The sequence below is a fragment of the Heterodontus francisci genome, chromosome 18 (genome assembly GCF_036365525.1).
Source record: "Heterodontus francisci isolate sHetFra1 chromosome 18, sHetFra1.hap1, whole genome shotgun sequence".
Taxonomy (NCBI): Eukaryota; Metazoa; Chordata; class Chondrichthyes; order Heterodontiformes; family Heterodontidae; genus Heterodontus; species Heterodontus francisci.
Genome location: NC_090388.1, coordinates 74,972,055 through 74,989,866, shown reverse-complemented (window position 1 = coordinate 74,989,866; position 17,812 = coordinate 74,972,055). Strand labels below are relative to the sequence as shown.

At 46.3% G+C, this 17,812-nt stretch overlaps 1 protein-coding gene across 2 annotated transcripts in view; it reads left to right on the top strand.

The window, feature by feature from the left end:
• Nucleotides 1-985: 985 nt before the first annotated feature.
• The window catches only part of pnpla8 (patatin-like phospholipase domain containing 8), a 76,558-nt gene continuing 59,731 nt past the window's right edge, over nt 986-17,812 (top strand). The window contains exons 1-3 of one of the 2 annotated variants that reach the window (XM_068051003.1): nt 986-1,171; nt 8,883-10,113; nt 14,985-15,134. In XM_068051003.1, the coding sequence (XP_067907104.1) occupies nt 9,280-10,113; nt 14,985-15,134 (984 nt within the window). In that variant the 5' untranslated portion in view covers nt 986-1,171; nt 8,883-9,279. Of the gene's footprint in view, nt 1,172-8,877; nt 10,114-14,984; nt 15,135-17,812 lie in introns of both variants that reach the window. The other variant, XM_068051001.1, reaches the window with a different exon arrangement.

The following is a 17,812-nucleotide window of genomic DNA, read 5'->3' as shown; positions in this document are numbered from 1 at the left end:
AAAGCAAAATACTGCAGATGCTGGAAATCTGAAATAAAAACAAGAAATGCTGGAACCACTTAGCAGGTCTGGCAGCATCTGTGGAAAGAGAAGCAGAGTTAATGTTTCAGGTCAGTGACTGTCCTTCGGAACTGGCAAATATTAGAAATGTCAAAGGTTATAAGCAAGTGAGGCGGGGGTGGGGCAAGAGATAACAAAGGGGAAGGTGTAGATTGGACAAGGCCACATAGCTGACCAAAAGGTCATGGAGCAAAGGCAAACAATATGTTAATGGTGCATTGAAAGACAAAGAATTAGTACAGATAGGGTGTTAACGGACTGAAGATTGAACAGCAGCAAGTACAAACATAAAAAAAACACGAGTACATGTTTGTACTTGCTGCTGTTCAATCTTCAGTCCGTTAACACCCTATCTGTACTAATTCTTTGTCTTTCAATGCACCATTAACATATTGTTTGCCTTTGCTCCATGACCTTTTGGTCAGCTATGTGGCCTTGTCCAAGGCTACACCTCCTTTGTTATCTCTTGACCCACCCCCGCTTCACTTGCTTATAACCTTTGACATTTCTAATATTTGCCAGGGTCACTGACCCGAAACGTTAACTCTGCTTCTCTTTTCACAGATGCTGCCAGACCTGCTGAGTGTTTCCAGCATTTCTTGTTTTTATCCCAAACTGAAATATTGGGCTCTTTTTTTTCACATGCTGACAAAGCTGCTGTCACTTCGTGTTTTTATTTTCCTCCATTCAGTAAGATTCGAAAAAAGAGGGTGAATTTTCCGCTTTCTGTGTGTATTTTTTATCAATTATCCACCCAGTCGCTATTGAAGCGTCCCCCACGCCTCTGACCGCCAGTCACCCCAGCGCTGACATCATAGACAGCCGTGGGGCGGAGACTGTCTCACCTCCCGTTCTCCCATTGGAGCAGATCGACGGTGGCCTGTTGGACGTAGCCAATCGGAGGCACAGCTTTCGTGTGATGGACAGGCGGCCCAGCCCCGCCTAGCTCAGCGCCCGGGTGGTGGTGTTTCCTTGCAGAGGTCTGTGCGAGGAAGTCGTTTCTTCGGATGGTAATTTCTGGGCGGTTGGATAGCTGCGAAAGGCCGCTTTGTTCTGGGTGGAAGGAGCGGGCCGGGGACGGTCAGGATGTCCGATGCGGACCATCCGGCGGGTAAGCCTTTCTCTTCGGCCTTATTACTCGGGTTTGCCCGCAGGCCCGGGATGGGGTGAACCCCTACGCAGAGCTGTCCCAGAGGTGGGCCCAGCTCCCTCTCCTTGCCAGTGTCCTCAGCCCCAGCTACACCTTTGTCGTCTCCCATCCCAGTCATTCCCTCCAGTATGACCTGCACCTTTATTGCTTCATTTACAAGGGCTACAGACCTGGTGCCCAACTGGTTTGGTCATCCATCATTTAGATCTAGCTGGGCTATATCAAGCGTTATCGAGCCTCAGTCTGCTCTGCTAAAACGACCTACTCTTCTAGGACTATCCCCAAGAGCAAAGATAACTTCCTGGCTTCACCACGACTCGCCTTCACCTTAAACTCTACCTCTCTGCCCTGACACCCAAAACATGTGTAGGGGACTCATGGACTCACTTGTCATTAAGGTTGAGACCATCCATTCACTGTTCTCTGTTGCATCTCCATCCCCTTTCAACTGCCCACCAAGCCAGACTTTCCCGTGCTCTAGCCCTTAGTCTTTCTCTCTGATATCACTGTGTCCACCTCTCCAAGCTCATCGTGTCCATGAAATCCACCTTGGATTCTCTCGACACTAAACGGCAAACACAAAACTCCTTTTTTTGGCCCGCTTGTTGACATTGTTCAAAAAAAATCCCCCCTCTTCAGACACTATCCACTGGCCTTTCCAAACTGCTGTTATGAACCGCTGCCCCTTCCCTCCCAACCCCCCCCCCCCCCCAACAACTCTTCTCCCCCCCCCCCCAACAACTCTTCTCCCCCCCCCCCCCCCAACAACTCTTCTCCCCCCCCCCCAACAACTCTTCTCCCCCCCCCCCCCAACAACTCTTCTCCCCCCCCCCCCCCAACAACTCTTCTCCCCCCCCCCAACAACTCTTCTCCCCCCCCCCAACAACTCTTCTCCCCCCCCCCAACAACTCTTCTCCCCCCCCCCAACAACTCTTCTCCCCCCCCCCAACAACTCTTCTCCCCCCCCCCCAACAACTCTTCTCCCCCCCCCCCAACAACTCTTCTCCCCCCCCCCCAACAACTCTTCTCCCCCCCCCCCCCAACTACTCTTCTCCCCCCCCCCCCAACAACTCTTCTCCCCCCCCCCCCCCAACAACTCTTCTCCCCCCCCCCCCCCCAACAACTCTTCTCCCCCCCCCCAACAACTCTTCTCCCCCCCCCCCAACAACTCTTCTCCCCCCCCCCCAACAACTCTTCTCCCCCCCCCCCAACAACTCTTCTCCCCCCCCCCTCCACAACTCTTCTCCCCCCCCCCCCTCCACAACTCTTCTCCCCCCCCCCCTCCACAACTCTTCTCCCCCCCCCCCCTCCACAACTCTTCTCCCCCCCCCCCTCCACAACTCTTCTCCCCCCCCCCCTCCACAACTCTTCTCCCCCCCGCCCCCCCTCCACAACTCTTCTCCCCCCCGCCCCCCCTCCACAACTCTTCTCCCCCCCGCCCCCCCTCCACAACTCTTCTCCCCCCCGCCCCCCCTCCACAACTCTTCTCCCCCCCGCCCCCCCTCCACAACTCTTCTCCCCCCCGCCCCCCCTCCACAACTCTTCTCCCCCCCGCCCCCCCCTCCACAACTCTTCTCCCCCCCTCCACAACTCTTCTCCCCCCCTCCACAACTCTTCTCCCCCCCTCCACAACTCTTCTCCCCCCCTCCACAACTCTTCTCCCCCCCTCCACAACTCTTCTCCCCCCCCCGCCCCAACTCTTCTCCCCCCCCCCGCCCCAGCTCTTCTCCCCCCCCCGCCCCAGCTCTTCTCCCCCCCCCGCCCCAGCTCTTCTCCCCCCCCCGCCCCAGCTCTTCTCCCCCCCCCGCCCCAGCTCTTCTCCCCCCCCCGCCCCAGCTCTTCTCCCCCCCCCCGCCCCAGCTCTTCTCCCCCCCCCGCCCCAGCTCTTCTCCCCCCCCCGCCCCAGCTCTTCTCCCCCCCCCGCCCCAGCTCTTCTCCCCCCCCCGCCCCAGCTCTTCTCCCCCCCCCGCCCCAGCTCTTCTCCCCCCCCCCCGCCCCAGCTCTTCTCCCCCCCCCGCCCCAGCTCTTCTCCCCCCCCCGCCCCAGCTCTTCTCCCCCCCCCGCCCCAGCTCTTCTCCCCCCCCCGCCCCAGCTCTTCTCCCCCCCCCGCCCCAGCTCTTCTCCCCCCCCCGCCCCAGCTCTTCTCCCCCCCCCGCCCCAGCTCTTCTCCCCCCCCCGCCCCAGCTCTTCTCCCCCCCCCGCCCCAGCTCTTCTCCCCCCCCCGCCCCAGCTCTTCTCCCCCCCCCGCCCCAGCTCTTCTCCCCCCCCCCGCCCCAGCTCTTCTCCCCCCCCCGCCCCAGCTCTTCTCCCCCCCCCGCCCCAGCTCTTCTCCCCCCCCCGCCCCAGCTCTTCTCCCCCCCCCCGCCCCAGCTCTTCTCCCCCCCCCGCCCCAGCTCTTCTCCCCCCCCCGCCCCAGCTCTTCTCCCCCCCCCGCCCCAGCTCTTCTCCCCCCCCCCGCCCCAGCTCTTCTCCCCCCCCCGCCCCAGCTCTTCTCCCCCCCCCGCCCCAGCTCTTCTCCCCCCCCCGCCCCAGCTCTTCTCCCCCCCCCGCCCCAGCTCTTCTCCCCCCCCCGCCCCAGCTCTTCTCCCCCCCCCGCCCCAGCTCTTCTCCCCCCCCCGCCCCAGCTCTTCTCCCCCCCCCGCCCCAGCTCTTCTCCCCCCCCCGCCCCAGCTCTTCTCCCCCCCCCGCCCCAGCTCTTCTCCCCCCCCCGCCCCAGCTCTTCTCCCCCCCCCGCCCCAGCTCTTCTCCCCCCCCCGCCCCAGCTCTTCTCCCCCCCCCGCCCCAGCTCTTCTCCCCCCCCCGCCCCAGCTCTTCTCCCCCCCCCCCCTCCACCGCTCTTCTCCCCCCCCCCCCTCCACCGCTCTTCTCCCCCCCCCCCCCTCCACCGCTCTTCTCCCCCCCCCCCCTCCACCGCTCTTCTCCCCCCCCCCCCTCCACCGCTCTTCTCCCCCCCCCCCCTCCACCGCTCTTCTCCCCCCCCCCCCCTCCACCGCTCTTCTCCCCCCCCCCCCTCCACCGCTCTTCTCCCCCCCCCCCCTCCACCGCTCTTCTCCCCCCCCCCCCTCCACCGCTCTTCTCCCCCCCCCCCCCTCCACCGCTCTTCTCCCCCCAGGACATATGTGATTGACCCTGCAGTCCTTGCAAACTACTGCCCCATCTCCAATCTTCCTTTCCAAAGTATTGAAAAGCTTTGTTGTCTCTCACATTTATGCACTTCTTTGCTGCAACTCCTTATTTAGTTCAGCTTTTTGCCCCTGCTCCAGCATGGATTGGCTTTAATTGAAGTCACAAATGATATCCCCTGTGAATGTGATGCATTCTCCATCTTTGTCAACCTCATCTTCTCTAGTCTTTGACACAGTTGACCACACAATTCTGTCCTCATCTAACTTCTGTGCATGCATGCATGCCACGACCCAAGACTGCTGATAGTAACACCAGTGGGTTCCCTTCCTGATTTCCCACCCCCACCAACCCATCCCCCTTTTGATTTGAAGAGCTCTGAGGTTGATTGCAGTGTCCTCACAGCCACACTAGCAGAATAAAAACTGGGACTTATCTTGTTAGTGTAATTTGGCTAACTCATTGCATTTCTAAGTAATTAAGGAAGGTGTATTTTGCTTTCTGTAAATGTTTTTAAAGTTACTCATTTTTAGTATTATATTTCAGAGGTGTGTTATATGTATTTCTGGTGACATTGAAGAACTAGTTACCTGTGAGAATTAGTACAGCTTTGCTTATGGATCATTTGATGCAAACCATACGTTTCACACATTTACTCATTTATATGCAGACAAATGTATTGGAGGTCCTGGGTTTTGTAGTTTTACACTGTTAACTTGCAGTTATTTACTTACACTATATTAAATCAGAGGTGGCTGCTTATCTGTACAAGGATATCGGTGGCAGGAGCTGAAGGTGATGGCTTTGGTCTTCCCAATGTTTAGCTACATTAATTTTAGTGGAAATTATTTCAGGCTAGATATCAGGGAAGCAGTCTGAAATCACAGACCTTAGGGATTAAGCGAAGTGGTGGCGAGGTAGAGTTGGCTGCCATTGGCATATGCAGAAGCTAACATTGTGTCTGTGCATGATGTATAGATGGAGAACAGTAGGAAGCGAATGATCGATCCTTGGACGATTCCCAAAGTAATGGGGAGGTGCTTTGGGTATGATCTGACAGTGAAGCCAGTTATATTCTGAATTTGTTCTGCCTCCTACATGCGGTAAAACTTTTCAATTTATTTGACTAATAGTCATACATGCGAGCATTTTCCATTTGAAAATCTTTTATATTCACGAAGCAGTTAATGTCCTCCTGTGGACATCAGAACTGATGTTGGAAATCTGTTTGTAATTTTAAGATGAATTCCAATTTTAATTTCATTGCTAATGTAAGTAGATTTGAGATTAATCTCCTGAAATGTCAGCATTTTGGTTGACCTTTATAAACCATTTCAGCTTTGCTCTCATAGTTTACTGTTTACAGTTTTATGATAACATAGCTTGTTCAAGGACTAACATTAGATGAAACATCGGTGTAAATTCCTCATACTTCTGCTGATGCCCTAGTGGGTAATGCAGAATCTTGTGTGGTCCTGAGCCATCCAGCTTTAGTGAGCAGGTGCTTGCTTGAGTCGGGTAGCAGTTGGAGTGCAATTGGTCACCGTTCCCCTCAGCTGGGAGTGGTGGAGAGGCTAGCCAGGGTTTCTATGCCTGATTGCTTTCCAAGGGCACCATTTGATTGTATAACTAGACTGAATTTTTCGAGGCGGTGACTGGATGTGTATTTGAGGGTAAAGCAGTTGATGTAGTCTACATGGACTTCAGTAAGGCTTTTGATAAGGTCCTGCATGGGAGATTGGTTAAGAAGGTAAGAGCCCATGGGATCTAGGGCAATTTGCAAAGTGGATCCAAAATTGGCTAAGTGGCAGGAGGCAGACAGAGGGTGATAGTCGAGGGTTGTTTGTGCAAGTGGAAGCCTGTGACCAGTGGTGTACTGCTGTTTGTAGTGTACATTAATGATTTAGATGTGAATGTAGGAGGTATGATAAGGAAGTTCGCAGATGACACGAACATTGGTGGTGTCGTAAATAGTGAGGAGCTTTAGATTACAGGATAATATAGATGGGCTGGTAAGATGGGCGGAGCAGTGGCAAATGGAATTTAATCCTGAGAAGTGTGAGGTGATGCATTTTGAGAGGACTAACAAGACAAAGGAATATACAATGGATGGTAGGACCCTGGGAAGTACAGAAGGTCAGAGGGATCTTGGTGTACTTATCCATAGATCACTGAAGGCAGCAGCACTGGTAGATAAGATGATTAGGAAGGCATATGGGATACTTGCCTGTATCAGCTGAGGCATAAAATATAAGGGCAGGGAGATTATGATGGAGCTGTATAAAATGCTAGTTCAGCCACAGCTGGAGTACTGTGTACAGTTCTGGTGACCACACATTAGGAAGGATGTGAATGCACTGGAGAGGGTGCAGAGGAGATTCATCAGGATGTTGCCTGGGCTGGAGCATTTCAGCTATGAAGAGAGATTGAAAAGGCTAGGGTTGTTTTCCTTAGAGCAGAGAAGGCTGAGGGGGGACCTGATTGAGAGATACAAAATTATGAGGGGCATTGATAGGTGAGATGGGAAGAAACTTTTTCCCTGAGCGAAGGGTCAGTAACCAGAGGGCATAGATTTAAGGTAAGGGGCAGGAGGTTTAGAGGAGATTTGAGGGAAAATGTTTTCACCCAGAGGGTGGTTGGAATCTGGAATACACTGCCTGAAGAGGTGGTAGAGGCAGGAACCCTCACAACATTTAAGAAGTATTTAGATGAGCACTTGAAACGCCATAGCATACAAGGCTACGGGCCAAGTTCTGGAAAAAGGGATTAGAATAGTTGGGTGCTTGATGGCTGACACAGACACGTTGGGCCAAAGGGCCTGTTTCTGTGCTGTATAACTCTATGACTCTATGTGTGGATTTTCAGGATGGTATCAGGCTTGGCTGTGGTACCCATTGTGGCCAGGTAGTCTGCGATCACTCAGTAAGTAGGATCACTCATGAAGGGAAGGACCACTATTTGGGAGAGTTTTCTGAGGGTGACTGGTGCTCATGGCGCCATAGCTGAGTAGCAGTCAAAAGTGAGAAAACTCGAACTGGGGGAAGGAGGAAAGGTAAAGCTTTTTTCACTCATCCCTAAACATTTAATATTTTACAGACATTACTGCAGTTCTGTTTCCTCCAGAAATCATTTAAAGTCACGGTGCTGTTTCCCATGTTTGAGGATTGTAAGATTAATGCCTCAAACATGATCAAAACATGCTGGAAATGGTCCGTCCATATGTGAAAAGACAAACGCTGGTTTACGTTTGGGCCTGTCATCATTAGGACTTCCAAACTGTACAGCTGACTGACCTGCTCTGCATTGCCAGCATTTTCTGTTCTCGTTATATTCAGATTTTGGTCATTTGCAGTTTATCTTGTGTACTTGCCATTCTGTTGTCATTGCATCCAATACCAGGGTATGGAGAACAAAACACATGATCTCATTGCATACATGAAAAGGGCTCAGACTGCTGTCACTAGGTTTATTTAGTGCATTGGTAGAAATATGCTTAAATGATTATGGTACTCTTAATTTGTCACCAAGCTTCTCTCACTATTATTCCTATCAGTGAAAAGTTTGTAACATTTGTCTCATTGCGTACATTGTCCTTCACCAGTAAAGACTGCTCAAAGTGCTATCTCTAAACAAACTAAGCAGTCTTAGGTCACAAAATCTATAATTGTACTGCTGGATGATATTCGCAGTTGGAGTGAAGGTATAGTTTAGAAATTTTGCACATGCAGCATATGCTGACTGAAATCCTATTGGCAGTGCTGATTACATCTTGGACACTCTGCTACGGTATAAAATGAAGGTTTGTACCTTGAATATGGAAGTCAGGCTTAGGATGGTTTTCTATATTTTGTAAGTTCTCAAGAATTGCTATCTTGAATTACATTCTTCCACACACAAGGACATCACCAGTCCTCCACTTGTAAGACATCATTGGCTTTTGTAATTATACCACGTACCTCAAGAGTTGAGGACAAACACTGATGCTGACGGGAAAGGGATGGCCAGCAACCACTTTTAATCTAATGCACCAGCAAGTAAGGAAATACCTGCACTGTCAATACAATTTCAGTGAAGCAGAATAATGAGTATGTCATTCTCATATAATTGTGAATGAAATCAGACAGTAAAGTTACAGATATTGTCTTCTCAATCTTGAGTTGTGTCTGGAGAATATACTTTGAGTTTCAAATATGTGGCACAAAGTTCAAGTATTTCTGGTTACAGACCTTGGCACTAATGGTGACTGAAGTGTCTTTACAGTATGAAAATGTATGGACTTGTGTGATTGTTTTTCTCGCTTTATTGGTCCCACACGCTAAGTAGGTCTAGTAATAACAGTGAAATATAAACTCGCACATTATATTCCCTGTAACAATGTAACCTGAAAGCAGCGATCCATGGCTTTTAAATCTTTCGATAATTTACATTTGTCTCAGTAACAAAACACATTTATACTTTAAAACAATTCTATGGAAGTCAGTTTAGCCTTTTATTTTTTTTAAAAAAAAAGCAAATCCACAGTTGATTTTTGTTTTATTTTTCAGAACAGAGGAAAACCAGGTGACGTACAAAGCAGAGGATCATTGTGGAGTCTGTGAAGCACTGCAGCCCTTCCAGTTATGTCTGAGTTTGAATCTTAATGCCTTTCTGTATATTCGAAACAGTGCAAAAAGTTTTAATTAAGTTATCATCCAAGAGGACTGCGCCTTTGGGAATTACTTTACAAGTAGATAATTTCAGTCATTCTAGACCACTTTATTGAAACAGAAACTGTCCATAAGAAGACCCAAGAAATCCTCATGCACATTCACTGAAAATGGACCCGAAGAAAAGTAGTACTTACTGGTGATGCAGCTTAATTAAAAAAGCACTGATTTATTTTGTATATCTACATTGTGCAACAGAGTACCTCCTCTCCAAAGGGAATAACACCCCTGAGGCATCGCATGTCGCGAATCAAGAGCACTTTAGACTCTGTGTCGAAAGCTGTCAGCAGCACACACACCGAGCTAATTGGAAAACTTGTACGATTGAAGCCTAGTCTAAGTATTTCGGCAAAAGTTTCAGAAACTCAGATAGGGCTGCCGTGTGAAAACTCTAGGAAACTAACCATCTCTAACCCTGATAAAGTTCAGGATGGTTCAAATCTGAACCAGCCGATAGAGAATACCGTCCACTCAGTTTCCACCTCGGCTATTGACTTAGAACCTGAAGATAATCTGAAGGAACCATCCAGTAATAGTGCAATTAATAAAGAGAGTGATGGAAGAACAAATCTTTTCCATGTCAGCTATATTACTACAAATTTTGGAGAAACATATAACTTTGTGGCAAAGCATATCAACAGTTATTTTGGGAACACCGGGCAAATGGATATAGAAAAGTGTGATAAATTACCTTCATGTGACCCTGGGGCTGAGACGGATTCCTCATGGACAGAATCTTTTAAATCAAAAGTTAACGGAGTAGGTGAGCAAAGAATTGATGATTTAAATACATGCAGTGCTCACACGGCTGCACCTGGCAAATCTTCTCCAACTCCATCTAAAAAGAGTTTTGCTAACTTGCTTTCATACCCAACAAACAGTGTTCAAGCGTTTGTGGATACCTGCTTTGGCAGTTTTGCCCCCAAGCTGCGGATTGAAATAAAAGAGAATGCCGAAGTCAAGAATAAAAAGCAGAAGAGTGTAAGTGCAGGTAAAGATGTCGAGCGAGCTAATGACAAAGAGACCAAGCAGGTGGATGAGAAAGTCAAGCATCTGAATCTTCAGCGAGAAAAGGTAATGCTGTGAAGATGTTTCATTTCATCCATACAAAAGGATCTATTTTCTCTTGGACAAATTGATGAAGAGGAAGGGCTGTCCTCTCTCTGCTGTCTGTCTTCTGCCCTTTCTGTAATTTTGATTTTCAGTTTTCCTGCTATCCTTTTTAATAGTTATATTTTTAAACTTGAATATTTAATTTTGTCATCCACTGACACTAGAATTACTTTTTCATGATTTGTGAGGTAGAGTAGGAAGACTTCATCACTCTGACATGTTTTTTTTTGGTCAATCGGATGTCTGAGGTATTTGGCGCATGCGTGCACAGAGACACGCACACGCACACACGCGCGCGCGCACACACACACACACACACACACACACACACACACACACACACACACACACACACACGGAGATAGACACGGAGACACATGGCGATAGAGACGTGCGTGCTAGCATGTTTGAGTCTCCAAATCAAAATATTGAAATATTCACACAGCTCAAGTTTCTGCTTATTCCACATGAAATGTTGACACTCTTCTTGTAGAGACAGAACACAACCCCCTTATCTAACACTGAATGAGCTCAGAGACTTGCTATCAGAAGGAAATAAGAGCCAGGTTGGCTGATTAGTCATGAGTCACACTCTGGTGGACCATATACCTATTTGGTTTGATTGTTGAATTACTTAGTTCTGAACTTGCAACGTGAGTCGCCTCAACTGCTTACCTGCCACTGCTCCCTCATGTTAACCCCCACCCCATGAGCCTTGGATATTCTGATATTCTGAGCTTTGTTCAGTAGGCGGCGGTACACTCTGAATTAGGAGGTTGCAGGCTTGAGCACCTTACCAAAGGTATGAGCTTGTAATCTCATTTAATAATGAAGTGCAGTTAAGAGCGAGCACTACACTTTTGGAGAAGCCGTCCTTTGTAGAGAAGTTAAACCGATGACCTGCCTATTTTTTTCAATGGTTTAGGTGCATGTTGAAGAATCCAGGGAAGAAAAGCACTGGGTTCTGAAGGTATAATAAAAACAAGAAATGCTGGAATCACTCAGCAGGTCTGGCAGCATCTGTGGAAAGAGAAGCAGAGTTAACGTTTCGGGTCAGTGACCCTTCTTCGTTCCAATGAAGGGTCACTGACCCGAAACGTTAACTCTGCTTCTCTTTCCACAGATGCTGCCAGACCTGCTGAGTGATTCCAGCATTTCTTATTTTTATTTCAGATTTCCAGCATCCGCAGTATTTTGCTTTTATTTTAGAGTTCTGAAGGTATCCTGGCTTCAAACAATACCACCAAATTTATACTTAACTGGTCATTTAGCCATGACTAATTATAGGACCTGGTTGGCTTGAATGACTCTTGCTTTTGCTGAGATATCGATCTCACACTCCTGTTGATTTGCTTTCATTATTGGTATGCTTTCTGTTTGTCAAGTTTTCATCTCTTTTTTCTGCTTTTTTCCTTTTTTTTGATTTTTGAAGTGGAATTGAAAACTGGCACTTAGTCGTAGTCATTTATGGCACAGAAAGAGGCCATTCAGCCTATCGAGTCCATGCTGGTTCTTCACGGAGCTATGCTGTCAGTCCCACACCCCGGCTCAATCCCCATAGCCCAGCAAGTCTATTTTTCTCAGGTGGCCATCCAACTTCCTGTTGAAGTCATTGATCGTCTCTGTTTCCACGACCCTTGTGGGCAGCGAGTTCCAGGTCATTATCATCTGCTGCGTAAAAAAAAAAAGTGCTTCCTCATATTCCCCCTGGATCTCTTGCTCTAAATTTTAAATCTATGTCCCCTAGTCCTTGCACCATTTGTTAATGGGAACAGCTTTTTCTTGTCTAACTTATCTAGCCTGTCATAATCTTGTACAATTCGAGGAAATCTCCCCTCAATCTCCTTTGTTCAAACTTATGAAAGTTTTGAGGCTATTCATCATAAATGAACACTATGGATAAGTCATTCAGCAAGATGAGTAATCTGTTAACTGGTGGTGTTGGTTGAGGGATCAATGTTAGAATCCTAGAATTTATAACACTCAAGGAGACCATTAGCCCCATCATGCTTATGCCGGCTCTCTAAAGAGTAATCCAGTGAGTTCCAATTCCCCCCTCTCTCCCCAAGCGCTGCAGATATTTCCTTTACAAATATTTATCCAATTTGCTTTCTGAAAGTTACTATTGAATCTGTTTCCACCACCCTTTCAGGCAGTGCATTCCAGTCAACATGCTGTGTAATAATTTTTCTTCATCTCCCCTTTGATTCTTTTGCCAGTTGTCTTAAATTTGTGTCCTCTGATTACCGACCCAGCTGCCAGTAGAATCAATTTCTCCTCTTTAATCTATCAAAACCCCCCCATGGGTTTGAACATCTCTATTAAATCTCCTCTTAACCTTCTCTGCTCTAAGGAGAATGATCCCAGCTTCTCTAGTCTGTCCATGTAAATTAAGCCCCTCATTGCTGGAGCCATTTTAGTAAATCTCCTCTGTGCTCTCTCCAACGCTATTCCCTTTAAGTGCAACAACACGTTGTCCAGACATTGGGAGATGAATTATTAGTTCCAGGTTTCTTTTTAAAATCCTTCTGCCAGTTTAATCCCATGCATTGTATACTTGGGTAACGTACAGCAATACCTTACAGTTAGCATAGAATTATACTTTGTCATGGCACGGCCACTCAAGACAAAGCCCCCAGTCAAAATATATGATTCTGATTGCAGTGAGAGCAACGCACTGTCCTTTCAGTCCCGCCACTGCACAGATCGCAAAACATATCACTTTAAACTTTCCAAATTAAAGAAAGCCACAGCCAAATTGAACAATCTATTTATCCTGAATGACGCAAACCAAACCAGGTAGCTTTAGATATCAACAAATTAACTGTTTATTAGAAAAAAACTAAAAATCTTGAACATTACTATTTTTAAATGTTGCTTTATCTTAGTAATAACAATATCAATAACAAGTCCGTTTAGATTTACACTTTCTGACGATCAGTCCTCTGATTCAAGGTCCACTCGTAATCTTCCAGGGTCCAATGAGGTAAGGAAATCCAGTTCGACATCCAAGCTTCAAACTCCTCTTCCTTCCAGCGATGACCACAGAAGGTCATCAACTCGTAACCACTTTCAAAAGAATCAGTCTGGTTTAACTTTTAGAATTTTGAGAGGTAGAAAATAGTCTAAATTTACTTCCTTCAGTTTATATTGACAGAGATCTCTCTTCAGTTCATGCTGGCCCAGTTGTGTCTGTCTCAATAAAAAGCCAGTCAATCGCAACGTTGTATATCCTGTTCTTGGTCTCCAGCTGTATCCAGGGCAACCAAGATGCACTTTCCTTGGTAACTTCTGAGGCTGTCTTGTTCTCCCTCTCTGTATGATTGTATCCAAGGCAACCGAGATGCACCTTCTGAAGCTGGCTGTCTTAAAGCAGTACTGATTCTTTGCTGTCTTAAAGACACGCCACATGTTTCCCAAAAAGAACAGGATCATAACAACTTACCAAGTGGCCCAATTCCATATCTGACCCAAATCTGTTCAATCTTCTGTTGTCTCATGTCTGATTTTAATCACTCCATGGTTGGTGGCTGTATCGCCAGTTGCCTAGGCCCCAAGCTCTGGAATATCCTCCATACACCTCTCTGCCTCGCCACCTCGCTTTCTTGCTTTAAGACCCTCCTTATACAGCCCACCTCTTTGACCAAGCTCTTATGTGGCTCGTTGTCCTACCTTATTTTATAATGCTCCTGTAACGTGCCTTAGGACATTTCATTATGTTAAAGATGCTATATAAATGTTGTTGTTTACTCCTTTAGAGCAAATTTAACCAATTCATGTTTGACTCTTGTATGTCGTTCATTGATATGGAATGGAAAATGGGTTCTAGTGACTCTGGCTTCTGTGGCATTTTACCTTTTTAGTTTCATTTAGCCTTATCAGTACAGTTTTAAAAAAAAATCTATCTCCCATTCATTCTCATGTTCTGCCCTGCATTTGTACTTAGTCAAAGCTTTCTAACCAAGTAAAACTACATCATGGTGAATTCCATTAGCTAGGATATACAACATCCTCAAGGAGTCAGGGAGAATGATCACATAAGACCCCTCCAAGATGCATGCTAACCATTTTTCTTACTGCTATATAGGTACTTCTCCAGTTTGCCGCCTGAAAGCAGATGTCATTATTTTATTCACTATTGAGGATAGGTTGATGGGCCTGTAGGTGCCAGGACATTGGGAGAACTGCCCTGGTCATCTGCCAGTAGTGCTGTGGGATTCTTGGGTCTGATTAAATCTCATAAAGCAATCCGATTACACTAGAGATCTGTGACTTTCCCTTTGTAACCCCTCCATAGTTTTGACTTTCTAGTGCCTGGTGAATTATACTCTACTGTTCTGTCTTTATGTTTCAGCACTCAATTTACTTACTGTGTCTACTACTATCCCTATCTTATTCATTTTCACCCTAAGCTATTTCGACACTGTTCATGGAGAGTATCTATGATACCTATGTTTTTTTTTTCATCTAATATGGAAATCTTTATGCTTTTCTGTATTTAGTCCAATAGCAGATAGAACTTTCCACTTGCCAGACTCATTTTGTAGGACCCTGGTTACATCTTCAGCTGTCATTCTAGTTTGATATTGGCTACAAATTTAATCTATTTACATTAATTCCTCTCCTTTCCTAGATTATGCCTTGAATCCCCAACATTTTAACTTGGCTAACAATATGGAACTTGGTCAAATTGTTTTTGGAACTCTTGGTTAGTCTCCAAAAACATTGAGCCAGCAGAGAGAAGCTACATTTGTCCAAATCCAGAAGAATTACTATGACAATGCAAAGGTTATATTTCTTGTATCACCGAATTATCACTTTGGTTTGCCTAGATCATCGCTAAGTTCAGTGTGGATAACCGGACAAGAGCTTTGGTACAGGCACTACACAGAGCTTCTGATGTCAGGGTGTATATTAATCGAGTAGAAGAGCTGAGTTACCACCTTCTGGAATTTCCTGAAACCCGGGCTGTGGCTGTCAAGGTACATGAGAGACTGAGGTTCTTATCTATTTTTTTCCAAGAGTAAATTGGTTGAAATTGCAATGTGTTTGTAACTCCCCGCCACTCTCCCCACCGCCCCCCCCCCCCCCTTGCTCTGCTGTACCACACACCAAACAAGGATAGAATTATTTAACCTCCAGTGGCATTGCACATGAGATGTCAAGGCCAAGTATGAGTATGATATTGGCTCAAGCACGACTAGAGAGTATAGTGGGACAATTGGATCCAGTAAAGAGGGGTGGGGTGGGATGGGATGCGATGCAGGGGCACAAGAAAATGGAGATTTAGTGAGAGAGGATGGAAGCAACCTCATCTTGAAGACCCTGATATCCTTTCATTCCGTTGAGGTTGCAGGGGATGAGTGAGGGATGGAAGCAATCCCATCTCCAGGACCCAGATATATTTTCAATGGGTGGGGATTTCAGGGAGTGGCTGGGCTCAAATGTGGTATCAGTAGTTTGAGCCCTCACTAGGGCCAGAATGAGTGTGGGAGGTTACAGATTTCCCATCTTCAGGGCCTGAAAGCTCTTTCAGCATGTCCCTCCAAGTGATGGGATACATGTTTAATTCCAGCAATTAGTAGTGGTTCAGTGAATTGGGCTTTAGAGGGAGCAGGGTGACCATTCAGTTACAAAGGCAGAGGTTTGAAGCAGGCAGCTTTGCAGGGCTCCAAGAAAGAGAGTAAGTGTTGGTGTGGGAGCATGGAGCTGTGTGGGGCCACGACAGATGGAGAATGTTTTATTTAACAACTGTAGTGGCAAGCGAATCTTGGCCACCGAATTGGTGTTGCTGTGCCTTGAATGGGCCACCAAAGAGTTGACCAGGGGATGGGGGAGGGGATGGCAGGCAGGAAAGAAGGCCAGAATTGGTGGTGGTGGTTGGGCCATCAAAATCTAAAATTATTTAAATATAAAATATTGATATGACATGGATATAGTCATTGAAATGTAAAAAGCGTATTATCTGAATTGAAGTTAAAAATCAAATTGATGTGAGTAATCTCAAGCTGGGATTGAGAGTGAGAAAGCTGACAGGAGGCCACGCAGAAGAGCGATGAAATTACTTGGGTTGGGGAAAATGAACAAAGTTAATAATTTTATTTCAAAATATAGTTTGAAATTTAACTTAAGGTTTCACCTATTGACTCAGCTCATGCAAAAACCATTCAGGCAATGAGATTTAGTACGTAGAAGAGGCCTCCCGAGTGCTTTAGAGTGTCACTCAGTGGCTAGAATGTGAAACTGCAGGTAGACCAAAATCTGTTCTCAGGTTGTCACACCATGGAGTAGTCACATTATAATGGGAAAATCCTATTAAAAATGTGAACAGGCAGGCATTGTTGAGGTGTAGACATAGTTAGTATGGGAAAGTCCATAGACACAGTTGATGTAGATTTTTTTGAATGGAATGATGATTGCACATATTATTCTTAACAGTGTTTGCATACCTTGATTTATAACTGTTGTCACGAAGACTCTGATAAAGAATAATGGTGGGTTTTTAGATCTATTGTTCAGTTGAATTGAAAACACCCAGCAATACAATTAAGCGTAGATTTTTGTCCTTCCAAAATTGAATCTTATTTTGAGAAAACATTTAAGCTAGAGTGAAGTGCTGATGGCTGCACAATCTGCCACTGGTACTGGTTCAGTTGTCCAAATAATTAGGAGCAGAAGTAGGCCATTTGGCCCTTCGAGCCTGCTCTGCCATTCAATAAGATCATGGCTGATCTGTTTGTGTCTCAAATTCCACACTCCCATCTACCCCCAATAATCTTTGATTCTCTTGCCTAAAAAGAATCTGTCTACCTCAGCCTTAAATATATTCAATGACCCCGCCTCCATCACCTTTTTAGGCAGAAAGTTCCAAAATCGTACAACCCTCTCAGAAACAATTTCTCCTCTTCTCTGTCCTAAAAGGGTGACCCTTAATTTTGAAACAGTGCTCCCTAGTTCTGGACTCACCCACAAGAGGAAACATGCTTTCCACATCCACCTTGTTAAGACTGTTCAGGATCTTTTATACTTCAATCAAGTTTCCCCTCACTCTTCTAACCTCCAGTGAAAGCAAACCCAGTCTGTCCAACCTTTCCTAATAAGACAACCCACTCATTCCAGGTGTCCATCTGGTGAACCGCCTCCAACACATTCACATCCTTCCTTAAATAAGGAGACCAAAACTCCACGCATTATTCGACGTGGTCTCACTGATGCCCGATATAACGGAAGCATAACTTCTTTACTTTTATTTTCAATTCCTCTTGTAATAAACGATAGCATTCCATTAGCCTTCTTTATTACTTGCTGTACCTGCATACTAACTTATTGTGATGCATGTACTAGAACACCTAGATCCCTCTGCACCTCGGAATTCTGCAGTCGTTCTCCGTTTAAGTAATACTCTGCTTTTTTTTAATTCTTCCTATCTATCTATATCAGTCTGCAACCTCCTTATGTCCTCTTCACAACATACTTTCCTACCTATCTTTGTGTCATCTGCAACTTTAGCTACCAAACCATCGCTCCCCTCATCTAAGTCATTGATATAAACTAAAATGTTGAGGCTCAGCACAGACCCCTGTGGGACTCCATTCGTCACATTCTGCCAATCAGACAGGGACCCATTTATGTATACTCTGTTTTCTGCCAGCCAGCCAAT